Here is a 23,807-nt window from a genome sequence, read left to right as displayed (position 1 = left end):
TTTTCCATCTGAAACACTAATACTTTAGTTCTGAACTAAAACACACCCTCAAAACTCGAAGATCCTTCTCTGGTCGTGCAAAACCTATGAGGACCCCACTGATCCCTTACTTAAGGATTCTTTTGCTCTTCATCCACCACCACTCTTTATTTTACCAGCAGAGCTTATTGTGGTCTCCGCTGCATGATTTGCCAACGTTAATGAGACATCTTGCATGAGATTTGGCAGCTGGGCAGCTTTTCACAGACGGAAAATGAGATGGATACAATTGTTTTTATAAAGAATAGAACTGGATCAGATATAATGAAATCCACACGTTGTCTTACTGCTAATGTAGTCTAAGCTTTATCCCAGACAGCCTCCTATTAATTATTAATATTATTGTTTGTATTATAGATCGCAGTCATTTCTTATCCGTACCTATGAAAAACAACAGAAGGCAGGGCTGCCGGTGACAGGCTTTCACCCCTTTCTGAACAGCGCTTAAACAAACTGTAAAAGGATGGCAGTTTCTCAGAAGTGAATTAAACCCTTTTTTAGTGTTAAAATAAGATGTCTAGTGCGATTGTCAGTAGTAAGTTGGGTTTATTTAGTTATTCTTTTCTTTATTTCTCCCTGAAGCAAACACAGATGTAGCAAAAATAGGGATACTATAGAAATAACAAATACTTACAATGCACTGTGAACCAAAGTGAACTGAATTCAGTATTATTTATACCCATCTGAAAAGCTGATTGAAGTAATTGCTAAACGATATAAACCTGTCACATTTAGAATGGAAATACGTACATTTTTATTTCCTCTGTGACATTCTGCTTTCTATATCGAAATTCTTAAGTCTTTTTTGCATCAGCTGCACTGCAGCCTCACAATTTTCCATAAAAGCCTATCAATAATAACAAACGCATATGGTCTCATTTCAACTTTTTCATTAATCCCTAAGGATCCATCCTTCCCTCAGCAGAAATCCAACAAATAGCTACAAAGCCAAAGTTTTAGTTGGCATTTCCATGGGCTAATTCAGCTGAGGAACCTGGTGTGAGCCACAAATCACATGAGAGAACAGGGCTTCCAAAATGTAGTTTGGACTGTAGTGCAGGCAATTATTTCAGGTTTTTGGCAGTCCACAAGGTAGCCTAAGAAACCTTCATATTGCTTATCTGCTATAGCTATGTGCTTCCCCATGAATCATGTTCCCCACAGAGTGTATGCCCAAATAGCATACTGAACCTATGTACTGCTTTTAAGACTGGAAAGGGATGATATTGTAAAACTGCTGTTCTCTTGCCCCGCTGACCCGTATCCTACACTCAGGCTTTTTCTCTGATATACCATTTCTAAGATCTCACTTGCCTTTTGTAAAAAAAATAAAATATGTGATCTTACATTCTACGCAGATATGGAATAAGTTTACCTTGGTGCCATCTCAATAGCTGATGTATTGTTTGATTTTTACAGGTCATGGACTGTGCAATGCCTCTGATTGGTGAGCATCAGGCTGAAGACAGGCAACATATAACCGAACTAGTTGTAAGCAAAATGAACCAAATGGTGTCCAAAACTCCTATACCATCTCCTCAGAGACCCACCGCCACTCAGCAGCCTCAGGTAGGAAACCTTTGCTTTTAAAATAGAGCATCTTATTCTTCAATTTTAAGCTCAAAATTTTCCTCAGAAAATTTGGCTGGAGAAGTACACACACACACGTATCATAAACTACCAGGCTGCAAGAACCTGTCAGCATGTTATAGAGGTTTGTCATGTTTAAGTGAGGTTATCTCCAGAGATAATTAAGCAGTGCAGGTGATATGTTCTGTTAATGTGGTTCTACACAGAAATTAATAACTGGATTCAGTGAAATCCCAGGCTTTGTATTGTTTCCTTCCAGTTGCATCTGTATAAAATATCATGGACGTTTAAATACCACAGAAATAATAAGAAGCACTGTTGTAGACACCATTTGCCCTAAGGATGTCAGTAAAAATGCTAAGACAGTAGTTGTTCTTGTGCATTTGTGAGAAGTAAATTACATGATAATCTGTTTTATGTGTTGCAATTCAGGAAAATGCCTTTCAAACCTAGGAACCACCTGAAATATGTTTAACATACTAGAAAAATTATGACAAAGGTTGCCAACAGATGGAGTTGCACTTATTTTATCGTACATGGTCTGACAGTTTTCAAAGTATGGGGTCCATAGGATTCTGTCCCTGTCCTTGCTGTCAGCTTGCGTTCCAACTTTGGAAATCACCTTTGTGTTTCCATTTCTGTGCTTACAACATGTGAAGTTTATTTTATTGACCCTTTAAATAAGTTCTGAGAATGTGGTCTATTTGCACAAGGTTCTACGAACATAGAAGTGCTACATAAATAAATGCTAAATAGCATCTTTTATGGGTTTATAGGCTAGGCAGCAGGTCTGATCCCCCATTATCAGCTACAACTTCCACATACTTGTCTTAATACACTGAAGGAACAAACTGTAACAATACATTCTGTGAATAAACCATTAAGAGCTGTATTGCTGATCTCTACCAGCACAGTTTCATGGTGATCAGTTAAGCCACAGAACTGTAGGACAGGAATTACCAAGCCTAAATCAAAAATCTATTTTTACTCTGAGTAGGCTTCACACCAGGTAAACAATTTGAAAACAACTTTGTGGCATACCTCAGGCAGACTAGTTCTTGAGGGAGAATGACTAATTTGTTCTTCAAATATATCATCATGCTTCAAGTTATAAAAATACATCGTCCCACATAAAGAGGTGGTGTGGCTTCTATTTATATTACAGCCACTTGAAACTAAGCACAAAATTGTTTCAACCACGTAACCACATACAATAGAGAAGCTTCCATCTAACATGACTCAAGTCCATTATAAAGGGCACCTAAGAAGAGGAATATGGAGGGGAAAAAATAAATCACTCTATGCCAAAATACATTTTCTTTTAGGTCTAGCAAATTAGCCATATCTTAAAATGAAGTAGAGTTGCCCAGAGTTGCCCAGAACGTACAAATCAACATAAATCAAAACTTGCAACAAGAATGGAGAGATTCTCAGTCAATTATTTCACATTCTGGGGAAAAAAACATAAAGACTCGAGTAGGCATGCTTCCCTGGATCTCAAAGAAGACCAAAGCGGAGGAACATTCATGATACTACCATCGTCCAAACAAAGGTTATCGTGTTTTATGTGAATTGTGTATTTACTCCTTTCCAAAGAAAACTGCATATATAAGACCAGGTCCAGAATGAAATTAGAACACAAAAGCAACCTTTTAAGAAAATTCTTAAATTCCTTAGTCATTGCTGCAACCCATCATGTACACAAAAAGGACTTTTTCCCTCCTAAGAAAAAAAGCTGTGGAAGAACCCAAAGATAATATTTGCTGTCTAGCTGCTGAACTTCTATTAGTTTTCTACTAGCTTAGTTTATCTTACTGAAGAATTCAACCTTTGCTAGCAGCAACAGGATGTTGCCTTTTCCTTTTCCTTATCCTATTTGTTATTTATTATGGATTGCAGTCAACCAGAGATATCCCTTCAGAATATCTGCAGTATTTGTTGGGAGGTTTTCCTCTCAGTTAATCAGATTCTGCTTCCTTAAAATTTACCTTGTCATATTATCCATCAGTTTAGGACAGAAGACAAAGGGAACCTGAATTTTTTACAGAAGATACCATTTGGAAAATACCCATTAGTCTACTCAGACTTACAGGAAGATCATTAAACAGATCTAGACTATTTAAAATACATATCTCCCCCCTGCAGCCCTTTTTTGTTTTTCTAAGAATAAAATCAGTCTGTTAAAACAAGCTGTCTCTAACACCTTTGAACAGTTTTCTTCTTTTTTAATCTGAGAAACTATTTCCTGATTTTGAGAAATATAGCCCATTCAGGCCAGGGGATAGATGGATAATGCGAATTTCTGCAGATCCTGTAAATTCCAAGGCCAGTAATGTATCCAAAAGAAAGTATGTGCATGTGTATGTGTGTTCTTAGAGACCAAAGCATTATAAACATCAAAGAGTAATTTGGGCATCTTGCTACTTCTGCTTTTAAATGAACAGTTTACAATCAATAGTACAGCTAGATATGTGCCGAGTTTTGAATTCCCTTATTATCTGCATGTTTGTTTTAATTATTTATAGTGTACCCACTACCGTGGCATTGGGTGCCTCATACATAAAAGAAAACTTCTGTTTATAGATGCCCTCAATGGGCAGTACTGCTAACCCTCTTCCAATTAACTAGTCTTCCCTCAAAAAACAAATCAAAGATTAGGAAAATAAGCCTTTGTTTAGAGCCATGCTGCCAAATCTTGATGGAAACGATTGGTCTTGTGATATGATCTGAAGGCTAACAAAGTTCTCCCTGTCAGAGTGCCAGAAGGAGCAAATTCCAAAGGCAAGGACCTCCAACAACAACGTCTTGCTTATGCTGAAACCTCAGAAGTGCAGATCCTGCGCTTTAAACCCATCCTTAAACCCATTTACTCTAATCTGAGCTGTCAGATATGCATATATGTATTTATACTTCTAATCTTTTATATACTTTTAATATGTATACTAAAAAACACTCACCCAGGTTCTGTAACTAGTTATACTGGTATACAGGTACACAGAATGGCAGAGAATTAATCTGTGAATGAGAAAAGGTGTTTGCACTTATTTTTGTTGCAGCTCACCCCACCCAACGCTGGCTGCAGCCAACAGACTGTGTCATGCTTTTCACTTGTGGTCCCAGGCTATAGTTTACTGCATGCCTTTGACAGCGTGATCCAACCATACTGGGATAGAAAGTAGTTCTTAATTACAGGAGTCAAAGCTTACCAGTTTTGCTTTTATCAGCTACTGCAGGAGTCTTTCCACTACAAAGAAAAGCAGGAGTCCCTGGACTCAGGGCAGTTCTGCTTGATATAACTGTATATGGTCAAAAAATCTCTTTCAAATCAATTTCTAATTGGTGGGAGTCCACATAACTTTGTTGATGTCATTTTCTTTGAAAACAACTGGTATTTGTAGCCCAAAAAGTTAGGTTATTTCCATTTATTTTAAAAACATGACAGATTTTTTACTGAAAACCATGACGAAAATATGTCATAGAACCTTTTATAGGAATCTTATTTTAACAGCTGTTTTCGATGAGACAGACCAAAATCGTTGGTGCTCTACTTACAGGCAATAAAATGATGGAAATTTAAATTTTCCTCCTTTTTTAACTTTTTTTAATAGTTTTGATCAAACTCTTGAGAAATCTTTTATCATTTCCTGAAAACTGAACCAGTAGGTTAAACTAGCCAGTAAAGCATTCTAGCCCATGGAATAACAAAAGTTACCCTGGAAACAGAGTTACCATTTGCTCTGTCTCCATCTGCTGATAGGAAAGATCACTGCTGAAATTTCTGCTGTTTGGATTTGCAAAACTATTTGCAAGTGGATGTCAGTACAAACTATTTCATGCTTGTTTCTGTAGCCGCATTTGTATATAAAACAATAGCTGTATATTAAGTCATGACATGAATTGTGATGGACCAAATTCTGTGTACAATATTTAATAAACTATGTCTAAATATTACATTAAAATACAAATGCTTAAAGTGATATTAATAGTTCAAGCTAAGAACAGTCATATTAGGGAAGTATTATCTCAGTACAGCACTCTATATCAAGACTTTGTTGAATTATCCACAAAAGAAAAAGGAATTTTGTATCCTTAATGGAAGGAAGGAACACATGCACCAGAGGCACAATATCCATAACCACATAACATCACAAAGAGCACAGCATTACCAAATATATCTTGATGCTGTTCTCTTTAAAACAAAGGAGTAACATTACACCAGTAATAGGACAGTGCTTTAACTGGTTTGAGTCAGAACACTAGAAGCACTAGAACACTGTAGCACTGGAACCCGAAGTGTTCCATTTCTTAACATACTTTTTCTAGCATTTTGAAATACCTTTTCCACTCTTCACCTGCAGGAAAGTTTTAGTACAATTACGTTAAGTTCAGCTGAGACTGGGGTCAAGGAGTCCTAACTCAGCATATAGATCTGGTTTAATTTATTTCCATTTTTCCTTTACTCTCTTTATCTTCCTCATTCTTCATTCACTGACCCTTTATGTGATTTGATTAGAACAAAACAGTTTTCTCCAGTTTGATTTTTCTGTGTCCAAAGAGAAAATTGAAGCAAATATGAACATCCTCACTAGCGTAGATAACAAAAAGTATTAACTCCACAGAGAAAAGCAAACCTAGTTCCCTATTCTTATGCTTCCATAACAGTAGTCACAGTTCCATGCTATCAGTTGTATTTGCTGGGGGTTTTTTTTTAATGCAAACTGTTTATAATGAGCAGCAGTTTGTTTCAAATCATTGAAGCTTTTATAGTAGCCAGAGAATACAACTACTTGATTTGATCGTAACTGAAAGGGAATGCACTTAATTGGGAAGGATCTCTGTAATCCATAGTGAAGTTATATGGAAATCTAGAATTCAGTATTATTCTGCTAATCAGGAGAAGTAAGCTTCTCCACAAAGGTCCAGGTGTGGGCCTCACCTCCAAAAGACTCTCTGCTTTGCACATTCCCATACGAGTTCACCTGAAGTGTAACAGTGGATGAATGGGAGAGGACCACAGCCATGATCTGTAGCTTTGCTACAGCTGTGTATCATCTTTCAGACCCCTGACAGTAAACCTACCTGCATTAGCCAGGCTATATCCATACCATAGATTAACACCACCATCAAGACGTTTCCTTCTGTCACAGTCCCTTGACACTTATTTGCAGGAACATATTATTCTTCCTCATATCTGGAAGGCAAGACCACCTAAGAAGTAAACCAATTAAAACACCACATTAAATCATTCTGCATAAATGCAGACATACACAGAGTTTTGAGTATCAATAGCTGAGAATCATGCTGAACGGGAGCAGAGCAAATTGCTCCCTAGTGTAATTAGGTCTGTCTCTACTAGAAGGCAGCAGGAGTAATGTAAGAATGTCTTAGCCTTAAGGAGGTTGCTAGATGCTCTAAAATAATTGTGTACCATCCCTAAAACACGTGTGCTGTATTTCTTTCTCTTAGGAAGACATTAAAATAGAGAACAAGTGGCAGTGCCGTTATTTTGCAGCTATGGCATCATATGACCATAAAGCCAATGTACCTAGATTCGTAGAGTAACATCTGATGGAACCTCAGATCTTCAGTATGCTCAGAGATTAGCCTGACATTCTCTCTGCCCAGGGCAAGGGTGCCTAGACCCCCTCGGGAAAGGTCTGGACCGGATTCTACTATGTGCATCTCTGTCTACATTTCTGAACTCTTACATTAAATTTCTCTGTATAAACAAAACGGTATACCTTGTCAATGAACAAGTAGTATATCTGTTTAGGTATTAATTGACCATATTCTGTGGTCCACATTAGCAATCAGTAGGGTTTTTTTCTCTTGAATGTTTACCTCAGAAAGTATATATGCACTTTGACAGCCATCAGTGACTTTAGACAAAAATTTAACTATTATTCTTCACTACTTTCACTGGTCATCTGCCTCCACCTTCTTTTAAATCATAGTGCCTAGTAAGCACAGTACTTTTCATATTAAAATGTTTATTGACTTACTGCTGTAACGAAAAGGAAAACTAGTCAAGCAGCAGCAAAGTGCCTTCCTAAAAACGTTGGCACAGAATCTAAAGCATTTTCATCAAAACTCATAAGGAAAAATGAAAAATATTGCTGGGGCACACATACACACCATGAAACATTTTTAAAAATGCCTTTCAAAGGTTAAGATAAAAGCCGTTCTTAAAACTGTAATGTTAAAACAAATTTTTAAAGTCATTTTTGAAATACTGAAAGTTCACAACAGAGGTAATCATCTTTTTTACTACAGTGAGTTTTGGTAATTTGGCTCATAGCGACATCTTGTGGCCCATGCTCTTTTTGGAAGATTGGGTTTTTTTTTCAGTTATGTATTATATCGTATTACGTTGTATTACATTGTTTTACAGAAGCTGTATCACACTAAACAAGAAACTGGATATACATTTTACAAATACTAAAGGCTCCTTATTCAAAAATATCATTCCATGCTAATGTGTTTTTCCTTTAATTTCATTAATTTCAATACGTAATAAATTTTAATGCTGTTTTCTATAGATATAGGTATACACGCAGTGTCTAGCTGTATATATTTAGAACAGAAGAAGTATATTTTAATCAAGTTTTCGGGAACATTTTAGTTATGTCATCTTTGTGAAAATACAAGAAAAACAGTCTTTACCTTTTTACATCCACTCTAAATTTATGGAAATACAAAGGACAGCGAAAGAAAACGAGTATCTAATGACTCTTGAGCTCACTGCTTCCTAATCAAAGGCCACCTTTGAGGCACACTTCACTCCAGCTAAATTTACAAAATTAATTTATAAATTTTATTTAAACATCATGTAAATCATTTAAAATATCATTTATAAAATGATAGCATAGCTTTCACGACACCAAGGCTGTTTTGTCCGTCCTTAAATAAGGGATTCATTGAGGACAGAATCTGTGTTCTTCATATAAGTGAAGGTAGAGATTCAAACTTAACTGCTCACCGCAAAGGTAGAGGTTCAAACTTAACTGCTGGATTAAAGATGTTTTTGAGAATTCTTGATGTATCAGTGCTTGTATTTAGAACACTCACTATTACGTTAAATAAATTTTTGATTTATTTCAAGCATTTGAATTGACTTGATATTCAGCTACTTCATTTACTGTAGTAAGAGCCAAGTTCATGCAGGAAAATAAATTCCTACGATTTTTAATATTGAAGTAATTAAAAAACAGTGGGACACAACATACAGATGTTGAGCTGAGATTTTACTAACAAATTGATCTTAAAAGTTGAAGTAATACATTTGAAAATACTTATTAAGATACTAGCAGATGGAGTGATTATTGAGTGGGGATATATGCATTGCTCTATTCTTTTGCTTATTTAGTCTCACTTGTGAATAGCAAGAATAGGTAAATAGCTTGCTGTATATTTACTAGTGATAAATGTATATGTAAACACTTAGCGGTTAGCTGTGAAAGTACCAATTAAATGAGGATGATTAAATCCAAACACTAACAAGCGCTTATCTTTCCTAGTTTGTTTTGAAATGATGTGCCAACAACTAAACCAGTGTGCCTTTACAATGCCCCTTTTCAAGGGATCTGATGATGTTTAGACTGTAAGAGAGAATAGACTAAGGGGCGTATCTTAAAGGTTTAGGATTATTCAGTCGGAATTTCTATTTACATCATCAGAAATTTGTCCAAATGAAACAAAAACTTTCAGGAAGTGGCCTGATACTTTTTATTTCTGAATACTTTATGTTGAAGGCTCATTACCAGCAGGGTACCTGGAAGAATACATGATCCCTGCAGATAAGCTGAGCAAAGCTCATAACAGAAAGAGCTGCTCTCAAAATACTTATTAGAAGAGAAACACAAAGGAAAAAGCCCCACAGGCAATCTGACGGCAAAGTTTCAGGACCAGGATGACCTCAATTGTCTGTAGAATAGAGGGCAATAGTCTTAATGCTAATAATTTTATAATACAGGTGTCAGCAAAATGTTGGCTAACATTTTAAATGCAATAAGAATACTTTCCTCTTTTGCCTTCACTCAAAACAAAATTATACCTGTGTTAATAACATTTTGATCATCGTGGTTCTCCCCTTAATGCTGTCGGCAGAAGCAGACACTACCTTTGAAAATTCTGAAACCCTGGGGCAATTGCCCTCAGGAACAAAACAAACAGACTTCAGAAATTATGAACTTCACACTGTAAACAATCCTATATGTTCTTAACAGACTTCTGTGAGAAATGGCTTTCTTGTTGCACAGACATTTTGAGAGACTTCAAGAAAATGTCATCATTCCATTGTAGAGCAAAAAACGGTCCTTTCAAAATTAAAACAAGAAAAACAGTGATCCTGACATTATAGAATATGCAGTAGCTTCCAAATACATACAAATACATATACAAATACCTACAAATGCAAATAGAGTCTGCGTTGGATCTCTTTGTGCTATAATTACTATCATGTAAAATTCTTGTGATTTTTGATTTTATCTTATTTTTCTTCTCTTTTTAGTGTCTGGTTCTGTTTATTTAAGCTGAAAGTAATAGAAATATCTTTGGTTTTCAGAGGTTTTTCCTCAATATCCTTTTGTTTCCCCACTGTGGTGGGTGTTTCCTTTGTACTTTTATTACTCTTCTCTTGTCTCCACTTGAATTTTATTTAATTTCTCTGACCTTTAAACCATAACCTGTTGAGCCAAGCCACTTGGCTTTAGTCCATGTTTAACTTTTGAGGATTCTGTCCCTCTCCCCAGTAGTCATTGCCACAGTTTATTTTGAGTAAGGACCATGTGCTAAATAAATGTTCAGATTTTTAAACAAGGATAAGCACTAAGAGAAATTACAGAAAAATCCAAAACAGAGCAGCTCATTTTCAAATATTCTTCATTTGTCCATAGGAAAAAAACAAAAAGCAAACAACCCGCCCCCCTTCAGACACTGATCTAGAGGTGAATCAGTGCTCCATCTGGCCAGCTGCCAGTAGAGCAAGCTTTTCTTCATCTGCTCATTTATCATTCTCCAGTATCTTCCTAACTCCTAGGAGGGACCAAGGAAGCATGTTAATCCTCCATGTGGTTGTGTAGTTGTGCTGCACCAGGAAAGGCAAGAAATGGCTCAGTTCATACACTCGAGTTCCAAATTTTGCTGTTCTTTGGAGTAGGGCTTGGGTGCTTAGTTCAGTGCACTACTTCTTTCCCAAGCTTCATCCCCCTCCACTGCTCTGTAATGATGATATTCATGACACTATTAAGATAAACTGCAGGTTGTGAGACCGGACTTTCAGTTAGCCCTGCCATCTTTTTTCCAGGCTTTTGTTTCAAAACATAAACTTCAGTTCTGAATGGATCCAATAATAATGGATCTTAGTGGCTCCAAATGAAGCTCTGTGCAGATCTTAAGCTCTTCCTGTTCATGCAAGGATGACCCCATATTCCTCCCCCCCCCCCAAAAAAAAAAAACAAAAACCCTTCATATATTTTTTTTAAGATTGGAGGAGCAGATACCCTTCATCCAGGGTTGAAGTCCCTGGGTCCAAGGATCAAAACCTTCCTTACACCTCCAAACAATAGCATAGGATTTTGACACACTCAAGCCTCAAGCAAGACCTTATCCTCAATTGAGGCATCTGTGTACAGTGAGGAAGGTGCAAGGAAGGTTAGCTTTCCAGTAACTGGAAGGTCTTCTAAATATGTTGTACCACTTTCACTTGCCTGTCCATCTTTCTTACAGCTCTCTTCCTCTGGTACAAACATGCATGCATACATTTAGTCTCGGCTGCTTTAGCACACAGGGGGAGCTCTCTCCTATCACATAGCCTGCATTCCTTCACTGTCTAGGGGGAGTAATTCTTTCACTGGAAAGAACTGCCTGAAAGCTGCCGTGCAACTACATACTTTTAAAGTTCCTTTTTCAACAAAAAAAGTTGATATCTGGCTTCTTTAAGAAGGAGCTGCAATAAAATATGACGGCATCCTTTTGCATCAGAGTAACTGACTGGCTCTGGAAGGGAACCATCTCGCTTCAACAACTGCTGCTACATCTTAAGTAACTTTTTCCCTGTTTAGTCAACATATACTACTTTCTCTCTAGAGACCTCAGCTTTGGGGAGGAAGGGGGGGAATGATTTATGGTCAGTAGAATTATAGGAAATTGGCTTGGAATGAACAATGGGAGGTCACCTGTTTCAGGCTCTCAAGGAAAATACTGGAATGTACCCTTTAACAGTGGTGAGTCTATACTAGCCTATTCATTATTAAGTTTGTGTTTACAAATATTCAAAAAGGAAGCTACTCTTTAGCAAGTAATAAGCTATCTAGCAATGGAAAGCATTCAGTCTGTAAAATCTAATTTGGAATACTTTTTGATGTTTGAAATAAATCTTTTTCAGTGTGTGTTGTAAATAGTACTCCAAGCAGAAATTAAGCTGTATATTCTTTTCTCCTCTTAGCAGTTATTTCCCTGCTTGAGAACAACAACAGCTGGTCTAAATTTTTGTATTCTTTATGGCAACCTCAACGTGAAGAAACTGTAGGGTGGCATCAGTATTGCTGAGACAAGAAATCTTTTCCATACAGATTTCCTCAGTGGAGAAGAAGGGCAAGACTGAAAATTATTGATATTCCAAAAAACTGTGCAAAGTGGGAGCCGGCTCTCCTTTAGCTGGCCACTGCACTAGGCAAAATGAAGGTGGCTTATTTTTAAGGTGTGCCTAATCACATCTCTCCATTTTAGCTGTAACTAGGCCTGTTTCACTGTCTTTCTCAGTCCACAGGGAATACACAATAGAATAAATAGCAAAAACTTTGTAGTCCTGTTCAGCGACAGTAGCAATGCAGTGAAGAAATTATAAATCACCTATGCCTGGTTCACCACATATAGGGTAAAGTACAGCAACTGGTAAGTATCCCTGCCATACTCACTAATTGTATAAAGCAGTAAGCAACAAGGGGCTAAAGAGTCTCTTATTTTTTGATTCTCCATTTAAGAAAGTCACTCCAAGATCTCAGCACTCTGATAAATTACAAAATACCAGCTAATTTCCAGCCCAGTTTTATTCAGTTGGTATATACCCATTTCTTCTTGGATCACATTGTCCTTTAGTCTAGCTCTTTTCCTGCCTGGTTGTTTACCACTACAGTATATTTATAAAAAGGAACTGTACTGCCTTCTAGCCTTTATTTTGTTAAACTAAGCAAGCCAAGTGCTTCTAAGCGCTCTATATGCAGACTCTTCCATCTGCCTGGTCAGTTTAATAGCACTTTTCTGCAGCTGATCAGCTTACGTTCATCTTTCTCGAGCAGGGGAGATGAACATGATCAACAGCATTATGTCTAAAACTTACTGGAAATACTTCACTTAATGCGTTGTAAGATTTTGGGTTTTTTCACTGCACCTCCATACCGATAACTAATACATATAAATCTTTCCCATTAGTTTTCAGCTAGGGAGCTCTGCATTTATGACAGATGCATGTTATTAGTCTATAAATAAATTACTTTGGATATTACATTGGTAAGTTTCATCTCTCCTTTTTTTTTTTTTTTTTTGATATTCCAGCCATCATGTCATTCTTTCTTTAGGATATTTTGGTCCTCTGTACCATCTACACTTTTTAATCGCACGCACCTACTATGTTGTGCTAACTTAATGAAAATTCTACTTGAGATTCACCCAACAATAATCCTTTAGGAATGCTACAGTTAGTTAGCTCCTTCCCATTAGTTTTTCTTCAATAACTGCCTGTCTCCTCACTAGCCACTCTCCTACTCGCACTGTACTTCTTGTAGTAGTAAGGCATACCTTCTCCAGTGTAACTTGTACATTTTCCATTGTTGAAAATATCTGCTACTGATATTTCTGAATTCTGAATTTCATGAATCAGTTTTTTTGATTTCTGGGATGGAGAATCTCTGGTTTGGCCATTATGAGCTCAAGAAGATCTTTGATTTTTATGTCCGTCTCATTTGTAGATCTTTTCCAACTCTCCATCTTGCCTTTGCTCCTGTATTTATCATCATCCATGACACTGCTCAAGCATTTGTTCAGTACTGAGACCCTACTGAAAGTATCTAAATTACCACTGTGCTTAGCAACGCCATTTTTTTTCTTAAATTTCCTGTTGCTTGTTTGTTTTACTATTTAGTCTTGTTTCCTTTATAGGATCTAACTCAGCTTGTATTTTGGCACTTCTTGCTTGATCCCTACACTTCCTGACCTGAAAAACACGGCTTTCCCTTCAGATATTGAGACATCTATGAAAAGCTTCTATCATTGTTCCATTACCAAAAAAAAAAAAAAGGAAAAAGGAAAAGAAAAAACAAACCAAACCCCAGAACAACTATACGTGCTCCAACTGTAGTTCATAAGATTTTCAAACTCAGCCAAATCAAAATCAGTTTTTGCTGGGACTCAGTTTAGCATCTCTTTTGCCCAAGGGCTGTTTCCCTGCCAAGTTGCTGCTTTTGCTCCCACACATTTCAACATTCTTCAGACTGTTCAAAATTCAAGTATATATGAATCAGTCTGTATGCATATAAATACAAAAAGTAGAAAAAGAAGTAATATGACCGATCAAATTCTAATACAACATGCTTTAAAGAAGAAACTGACCTCTCTCCTCCACTTCTACCCCTAAAATTCTGAGGAGACCATTTCAGGTACATGTGGAAGGGAAGGAAGTGCTACAGAGACATCTATAGACATCTGTCTTACAGACAAGTAGAGGGTCTTTTGCTGTGGCTATAATTAACTTAGCCAATATTCTTAACGACTGTTGTGCAACTAAAGCATCGATTGTTATACCCACAGTTAAGAAATCACTATAGCATACTTGCAGCATTCATGTGGCTTAGAGGTTTTCATAAGTAAAGTTGTTCTTTTTTATAAAAGTTAAATAAACAATGAATCCATTTTGAACAGGAGAGATTCTGCAAATAAGCAATTCTAGATACTTTTACTATCAACATCAGCAGTCCCTTTTCTTCTGGGAATTTGGATATGATGTGAAAGTTGTGGTCCATAAAATAAAAACCAAAAGGGCTCCCTACCACAGCAGTTACCACACCTCGCTTAGGTAATACTAAACCATACTAAACACTGTAGCTTCTAGTTTCTCTACTGCTAATTTTGCTCATTAGCCCCGAGCTCCAAATAAGAATCTGTTTAGGGCCATTTTCTGTTATATATTCTATATTTTAATCCTCACTTCTTGCGATATTTGAACTAAGCAGTAGGCAGGTTCGTAGATCAGAGCTGCAGTGCAGGAAAACATGTTTGTTCTAAAAGAAACTGGTAGGAGGGTGGGCTCTCCTAGAGTGGGCAACAAAAGGAGAAAACAAGAGGGGTGACTACATCTGCAGGACAGGTCTAGTCCAGCATCTCTGTTCAGGGAGATTATGTTGCCTATAAGGAGTTAGCAGCTCTTGCAATTACACTGGCACACCATCTTAGAGAGGTGAGCAGTAACAGTCTGCAGCGGATTTGCCAACAACTGGTGTTCTAGAAGAAGCCTGGATTTTATTAAGGACCTTGGCTCAGGACAGCAGACAAAACTCTAGGTCAAAGCCTGTCTTTAATATCACGTATCAAGGCTTCTGACTGAAAGAAAGACTCTTGAAAAAAGGACTGGATTACTACAGACCACTGAAAAAACATGCGTAAGATTTCTCAATTAGGAGTGTAGTACTAATTATTCTTTTCGGGTCAGCCTGGGTGGGTTGGTTAATGAGCAAAAGTAATATACCCATGTGATTGGCCTGGAGTGTGGGTGAGGTTCTTGGAAGCACCAGGTGATATCTGGTTTTTAAAAAAAAAAAAAGGATATGTGGGTGGTAACATCAGGACAGCTGTAGTTAGTGACTAGAGAAGGAGAAATACGTCTTCAACAGAAGACGCGTGAAGGCTCTAAACTTTAAGAACAGTTAAGGTAGGGGTTAGCAAGCTTCTGTAATGTTCATTGAAAGCTTAAGTTAGGATAAAGTAATTTCTTTGTCAGATGGAGTGATATGCAGATTGCATAAATACTGCTGTTGTCACGTCACGTCACGTCAGTTAGGTGTTGTGTGTGATAAAGTCCGTGACCGCTTCAGTGTAAGAACAAACAGCAGCCTTCCTTTGGCCTCCAGGCATGGAGGAGACAGAAGACTGTCAGCTGTTGTTTTAACACGAAAGTAGATCTGAATTTTAATCCCTAGCCTATATTTTCATTTTTCAACAAAATATGAGCTTTACCTACATAATGTTTTACTTCTGCTTTAGTAGAAAAAATAGCAACAATCATATTCTCCGTAGCCTTCCTCTAGCTTAAAAAAAGAGCTATAAAGAGACAGAACTATGCAGATTGTTTTATGGCCCTTTGTAAGGCTAGGAAGTCTATCACATGGCAATAGTAGGAACGTTCATTAAAGAATATTATGCACGGTTTCTGCTTTCTAGCAAAAGTAAGATGATCACTTCAATCCTCCAGAAAAAAAGCTATTAGAAGCACTTGAACCCAAAAATTCATATTTTCCCTTTAAGAGCACACTTAATGTGTCACACTGCAGCACCAAAGGAATAGCAGGCTCTCCCAGTAATAATGAACACCCAAATGCCCTAAAGGTGTACAAAGGAAGATGCCAGATGCATCAGAACAATTGTACTAGAATATGAAAGGAGTTGGTTCCTCTAGGGCAACATTTCAAGTTTCCCAGTCTCTGCTAATTTCCTCAGTATCCAGAGAGTTCCTGATGTGTATACATACTGCTTCAGTGAGCTCCAATGCATTATACAGAACAAATACCACACATATTTAACATGCCACCAAAACACGCATAGGATAGTAAGACAATGTTTACATGTGGTTCAGAAAATTAAAGGAAGGAGAGAAACAGAACAGAAAAAATTTTAACTCGCCCTAAAGCATTTTAAAGTTTTCTGGTGGCAGTGTCTTTATTTATGAAATTCTCTTCTTTTCTACATCCCTCATCCTTACATTGGTGCTTGCCAAGAACTATATAACTGGGTCAGTTATTATGACAATGAGATTTTGCCACATTCATTTTGTATATATCATTTTTAGCCCGGATCTGGTCTTCTGAAGGTTGGTGATTCTCAATGATTTGAGTTTTGAACCTGTCATACCTCCTGTTGTTTATGTAGCTAAAGTAGACAAAGCAATCTGGAACAGCTGCACAAGGGTTTGTGTCTTGTCACCTCTAAAAATTACAATTTCTAGATTGCCGTGTAGGAATTCTCATCATTAGGAGATCTCAGCAGGAGATTTATTTACACAGTTCTTAGATCAAATACAAATTTATCAGGAAAAAAAACAGTAAATTTTGCAAGAAACATTTAAAATTAATTTTACGTTTACCGTTTAATACATTCTGGGCTTTTTCTCTCTTGACAGATGGCAATTTAATTTCTGGATCCTTAAAAAGAAACAAGTTATAATGTCCAGTGATTTAACATATTTCACTTTTTGAAATATTAGAGATGGGCCCAAGGCAAAGCTTGGATTCAAATGCTAATGTTCCCAGAGGGTGTTCCACTCCAAAGTTTTGGTTCAGGCCCATCTCTTCCTCTGGACAAGTATATATTTGAAAAGGATACTGCCAAATAAATCTCCTTTTTTGAAAAGTTAAGTATTACATGTGTTTCTAATAACATGTCAGATGGAGTAGCATGAAGTAATTTCAATTATTTTCGTTATTTGCCTGTGGTTTTTGCTTCCTTCTTTCATTTTGCTTTAGCAAAACAGCTAACCTAGAGTAGTCTATCTCCCTTCCCATTTATAGTTAGAGAATCAAAATGAAACTACCACTAACAAAAATTCTGCAGTGTTAGTGCTTCCACCTGCAAGGGAATGTAATTGAAAATAAATTATTTTGTCAATTACACAAAGGTAATCTGTTGAAGTCCACTTTCTATTCAGTCTGTCTTAAAAATAAAGCAGAACCAATGCGATACAGAAAAGTGGTTCAAGGTGCTAGGAACTGAAGGAGAAAGAGCATACACAAATAGCAGTCACCTCTGGGAAGGAACTCCTTATGCCATGATCGCATGCTGCAGAAGGGAAACCAATTTTTTTTTTTAAAGCTCAACTTTGGATTAGTCCAAGATTCATATGTCATGGCAGGCAGCAACTAAACTCGAAAATGTTATCTGGAATAAATTAAAATTACATGTGCAGCCCCAAACCAATATGGAGATTTCTCATGAAAATAAAGACAAATTAGTGGAAAATTGGAACTGAGCTACTCTTAATTTTTTCTCTCTTCTGTTTTCAAATGTATTTTCCAGAGTGGATCACTAAAGGAGCCAGAGCCAAACAAAATCCCACCTCAGCGACCACCACCTCAAGGTTGTTTACAGTACATTCTCGACTGTAATGGCGTTGCAGTAGGACCAAAACAAGTCCAGGCTACTTAGATAATTGAGAATGAAAACAAGGGTTAAAGCAAAAAAAAAAAAAAAAAGAAACAAACAAACAAAAGTACAATCTTAAAAGCAAACATACCAGTTTTGTTCAGTTTTTGCATTGTTTCAGTGCTGACCTGGACTGTGTTTTTTCTATGCAGTGTCAACTATACCGTCTGGTTGTTTACCTGTTCATGTCTGTGCGTGTAATGCTTACCTACCTTTCTCTGTAAAACTTGTGATTTCAGGGCTGTTGTCAACAGTGTACAAAGAATGTGCCTCTTTAGAGCCCAGTGCAACTGTACATTATGGGTGGTTAGACAGTATTTTTTGAGTATTATATATCGTTAAGTAAAATACAACTGAAGTTCAACTCTAAATACTTTTGCTTACTCGGTGAGTGTGTGCGCACTGTACTCATAGCCTTTATTTTTTTGTGCGTGTGCATGACTAATAAGTAGGTGATGCAGATATATTTTTAAAAGTCTAGATGAGAATTTGTTAGTGAGGCTTTTTATTTATAATTTTATAAAGTTTGTTAACAAACATTTGAGTTTTACTTATACGGAAGAAGTGGAACTCTAGCATTTCAGTGATTCCATAAGATATGATACATTTCTTCCCAAGGAATATTTAAAATATCTTCTATTTTACATACTGCTATTCATATTTTTAGTAATTCTGCATTAAATTATTAGCTACAAAGCTATGTAAATGGGCCACCTATGTGCAATATCTCAGTGAAAGCGTGAGTATGTATGTATCTTATTTCAATTAAGTAGTTCCTTTTGTTGTCATTCTGAATTAGTAATCTGTGGTGATTTTTAATGAAAATTAATGCAAATACTTTCAGTACTTTCAAAATCTTTTATTCACCTAAGGGTTAAATCTCAGGTTGTTTGGTGGGAAGTACCTCAAGGACTCTTAAGCTGCCTGTAAGAGCTCATTTTTTCAAATCCTGAGATGTTGGGAGATGGTAGACCAAGGTACCTTTAACCAGCTGGGGATCTAGCCCTTTGGTTGGAACGGAAGACAAAAATGTCAGCTGTTTCCCTTACCAACTCAGCTCTACTATTTTAACCTAGAAATATTACAAAACCAATGAAGAAAATTCAGTCCCAGGATTATCCACTTAAACAGGGCTTGAAATAATTGCTTAAAATCAGTCATGCAAAAAGACTGGAGATGCCTGACAGCTGCTAGATTTTCTGTAGGTATATGATTTATGACTTTTACATATCAAATTTATTCTGTAAATATTACAGAAATATACAAGAAATATACAGGCAGGCTGTTGTGAGAAACCTAGCCTAGAAACACAAGCTACACAATGCTAGCATACCATAAAACTTAGTTGTGAGCGAGCCACAAAACTACAATTTTTAATTTAGCATATGTACAAAGATAAGTAGTGGCCATTAGTTTAGTGCAAACAATTGTAATTAAAGGGAAAACAGTCTATGTTCTACTTCTGTTTTCCCTACAAACACTAGAAAAAAATTATCAGTGAGAATCATCATGCTTAGTGTTTCTTTTATTTGTAAAAGCTGGCTGGTAAGAGGAGAATTAAGGTATGCATTATTAGCTATTTAAATGTTCGTGGTAAGTGCTACTGTCTATTACCTATCAGTAAATTACATGACTATTTTGCTTTAGTGATCAGCATTTGTCTGGGTCAGTGATCATTCCAATGACAGTATTGGCTATTTTGTTCAATGTTAAGAACATTCCATTTAGGATCAGGTTCGCAAATCCTTACCTCTAGACACCATGGGAGTGAATAAACCATACTGCCCTGCGGTGGATAAATGAATCTGATGATTGATTTTATTTATAGCAGTTGGCGGGTTTTTTTTTTTTTTGTTTGTTTGCATGTAGTGGTACAAGTATTCACAAGTGCTTTTCACATGACATTTGTGAGCTGTGTGTGCAAAGAAAAGATGGGTTTTGCAGATAGGATTTCAGCTTGTTGACTGTAAAGGATTTACAAGGGCACACACTAGTACTACATACCACAGACAAGAAGCAAGCCAAAATGTCTCTCTGCATGTAAGCATGCTTAGGTGCAATATTGTGGGTAACAGGGAACAGATGTTTTACAGTGTAGGTTTAATGTTCAGTTTTGTTGGGTTATTTTTGGTAAAAGTTTCTTTCATGATTGTTGCCTTTTGTACAACCCAGCTGCAAGAAAGTGAGCAAATGCTGGAAATGTGACAGCAGTATATCTTTTATGTGAAATACCTTGTACAGCTTAATGTGCAATAAAAGAAAGTTATATCTGTCTTCAGTGTAAAGTTTCTGGCATTCAAGCCTGTATATGCAAGCGGGGGAAAAAAAACCTTTCTGTTTTTCAGTACTCAGTGAAGGGAGAATAATAAGCAAACAGTCATTATTAAGATGTTGTAAGACCATGTTATCACCTTCAAATATTTCCTGTGAAAGTGATTCAAATTAACAAATGGTGAAGGCACATTCCTTAACATAGAGTACATGGTATTTATCCTTCTACACCACAAGACACTGCTACAACTAGCTATATTAAAACTTCCTAAAGCATTAGTACATGCTGTTCTCAGATACATTCACTGGAACGTCATGTAAGTGGAAGACTGTAACAGCATATTTAAAAAAAAATCTCATACAGTATTTCCAGGTATGAATGTTTTCTTCTAGAGACCTGAGTAGATAAAATCTTTTACTTGTGCTAAATATGCGTAAGACAGAAAATTTCCAAACGTTCAGAACATCTAGATGAGTTGTCTTGTATATTTATTGTTCAGCAAAGCTGCTATCCCCACCAAAGCATTCTGCAAACAAGTATCTCAAAATTCATCCTGTCCTTTCCTCTGCTTAATTCAGATATGCTGTGTGCCTTGTCACATGCAAGAGTAAAGATTCTGTTATAACAGCTAACTCGCCCAAGAAAGCCACATTCAGACATCTGATATGAGATAAAAACAGCATGCCCACTGATATTTGACACAGCGCAATTTCAGTCAGAAAGCACCAGAAACAACCATATGATGATGTAGCATTTTTCAGCAATGGATTTCACAACCTAAGTATCTACTACATATGTTAGTTCCACATTTCTTAAAATATTTTTTCGGTGTACTTCCTTGTCAGGGGAAAGATATCTTTGGTAAAGAACTAGTAATGACTTTTCTTGTACTGTTCTTAACGTATTTCACCACAGAATTAAATAAGTTACAGAATTAAGTAAGTTATCAAAAGACTGCATTAGCCAACAATATGAAGTTGTTTTACTGCTGTAAGAGTGAATCTGAGAGGAAGATTACAAAAATAATTTTAAAGTTTTGGCGGAACAAAATTGCAATAACTGCACAGAAAACAGCAGATGTACTGCTGAAATAGCTATTGTTGGTATGTTCCATTCTCTCACAGGCTCTCCTTGAGCTGACTGAAAATCATCTTGTAACTCCACTGATTTTATTTGAAGTCAGTGAAGCTACTGCTGGTATAAATTTGGTACTTCGTAGCAATTATAAGGATGAAGCATACAGGGCTGCAAGCAAGTTACTAATGTACCAACTGTGATTAGTAGTATTTACTACATTAAACTGTAGTCCATTATCAATAGAATTTTGCCTCAAAAATAGCATTAATCAAATTCCAGGATTATTTTTAAGTGTTGGATATGAAATCTAGTAAGAACTCTGTGACACTATAACATTATGAAGTTTCTCTTGTACTGAACCTAGGGGGCCCAGTGCAACCCCAAGGAATGCAATCACAAAGCCAGGAGCCATTGCAGCCACAGCGCATGTTCCCCCCTGGGCAGTCAGCAAAGCCCTCAACTTCCCAGCCACAGCGTCCACCTGGACCTACAACTCAGCAGCCACGTGCCCAGGCTCCAGGTCCTTCCAGCACCCGATTATCGGTGGAAGCAGAGCCGCAGCCACAGCCGCAGCCGCAGCCACAGACTGCTCCGCAACAGAAGCCTCAGTCTCATCCACAACTTAAGTAAGATTTATGAGTTTTCTTTTCTCCTCACAATATAGTTTGATTTTGCTGTCTAACTAATTTGGGAGCTGGTCTAATATACAGAAAAGATGTGCATACGTTCCCAATTCTAAAATGAGGTTAAAACTTTTTCCAAAAAACTCGTCCTCTGTGATTACTGCAGTCAGAGAGTATCGTTCGTTATATCCTAAGTGCTATACCAAATTTTATTAATTAGTTATATATTTTCTGCCTCAAATAGGTCAGATTTTAAAACTCATCATCTTTCTCATTTCTTTTTTTTTTTCTCTTTTTTATGTCACTGACTCATGATCTGGGTGTGCTGTTAGCCTTCACAGAAAAGAGGAAGTCTTATCTATTTCAACTTTTAACCTTACAGTCACTCAAACAACAAATTCCACTTTCAGAAGGCCTATCTCAGAAACAATCCAAATGAATATGCTAGACTGGCTGCCAAACAGTCATGCTTCTTTCATGGTTGTACACTGCTACTGACTGTACAGCACAAGTAATTCACACAGGCACTTTCCAGAGAAGATGGCAGGACTCAGGCAGAATACTGTATGTAGTTATCTCACTACTGGCAGATTCCTTAATGCACAGCATACGATTGTTGTTATATCCAGCCTGCCGTGTGCTACAGTAAAGAATACAAAAAGGATCTGTAGTGATGTATCTTCTCACAGCTTAAACCTAGTGAATGGAAAACTTGGAGCAGGTATTAGCAGTGATTCACCGTTTCTTCAGCACAGTGATCCTGACGCAGACTATTGCCAGTAAAGAATGAAAAAGACGTTCTACTCACTCTGATAAGTCCTAAGACTGGCATGAAATCTTTGCTTTATCCAAGTAACGCAGATCCCCTTTTTCCACCCACTCGTATGCTAATACTAGTGTGAACCAATTTTGAGTCCTCGCCTGAGCACAATTCAGTGGAACAGTGACTATAGACTTCTTAGGTGACTAGATGCAAAGCTGACATCACGAGCATAGCTACTTCTGAAGAAAATGCTTTCCTAGGACAGCGTATTTCTTTATTCTGGTTTATAGTCTTAAAACTCGGATTAATTCGTGCATTATTTAGGTATACATAGAGAGCAGGCAGGTCAGTTTTTGTAGCAAAGATGGAAAACTATAAACTAGTTTGAAACAACTTGTGAACGTCTGACGTTTAAGACAAAGAGAGTTACTATATACAGTTTTCCAGCCTTCTCCTTTCTCTCAAGCTCCTCCCTTCTCTTAAGTTCCTTCTTCAAATCCAGGTTCATTCATTTTTCTCTTCTTCAAATGGAAGAGAATACTCTCTATTTAAAATAAAATAAAATAAAATAAAATAAAATAAAATAAAATAAAATAAAATAAAATAAAATAAAATAAAATAAAATAAAAATATTTTAAGGAATAAATTAAAGTTTTTAAGATGCAAATCATAATAAGAGTCCTTTTTCAAGAAGCAGTTTAGGTCTACAACAAGACTCAAATCTCCTGCCTCTGAGATTAACTCTATTTGCATGTGCATGCTTTGTATTCACCCACATGCTGCTGCCTAACCTGTATGTACATGTTATTAATCTGTGAATAAATATTTAATTAGGCTACTTATTGTGTTACTAATCAAGTCAAGTGCTGCTTCCCACCCTCCCTCTTTCAGTGAGTACAAACAAACATTTATCAGTCTATTCTCATTAACACAACTATAATTTATGAAAAACCTAAAATGCCTGTAGCACTGTTTGCTGTGCATTATTAGTTTAGAGGTAGAGAAGTTGCAAACCATGGAGGGTATAAGACAAGTGAAT

The 23,807-nt window shown here is 36.8% G+C and overlaps 1 protein-coding gene and 1 long non-coding RNA gene across 10 annotated transcripts in view; one reads left to right on the top strand and one right to left on the bottom strand.

The window, feature by feature from the left end:
* LOC138069211 (uncharacterized) overlaps positions 1–23,807 on the bottom strand; it is an 80,603-nt gene that overhangs the window by 24,391 nt on the left and 32,405 nt on the right. For 4 of the 9 annotated variants that reach the window (XR_011144041.1, XR_011144042.1, XR_011144043.1 and 1 more), the window contains exons 4-5: positions 6,709–6,837; positions 4,587–4,644 (exon numbers count right to left, since the gene is read on the bottom strand). This is a non-coding gene — a long non-coding RNA (uncharacterized lncRNA). The other 5 variants (XR_011144044.1, XR_011144047.1, XR_011144045.1 and 2 more) reach the window with 2 other exon arrangements.
* The window catches only part of SYN2 (synapsin II), a 193,473-nt gene that overhangs the window by 167,881 nt on the left and 1,785 nt on the right, over positions 1–23,807 (top strand). Inside the window, exons 10-12 of the mRNA XM_068960338.1 lie at positions 1,459–1,608; positions 17,908–17,968; positions 21,747–22,008. Coding sequence (XP_068816439.1) covers positions 1,459–1,608; positions 17,908–17,968; positions 21,747–22,008 — 473 coding nt within the window. The remainder of the gene's footprint in view (positions 1–1,458; positions 1,609–17,907; positions 17,969–21,746; positions 22,009–23,807) is intronic.

The sequence above is a fragment of the Struthio camelus genome, chromosome 14, assembly GCF_040807025.1.
Source record: "Struthio camelus isolate bStrCam1 chromosome 14, bStrCam1.hap1, whole genome shotgun sequence".
Classification (NCBI taxonomy): Eukaryota; Metazoa; Chordata; class Aves; order Struthioniformes; family Struthionidae; genus Struthio; species Struthio camelus.
This window is presented reverse-complemented; position numbering and strand designations above follow the sequence as displayed.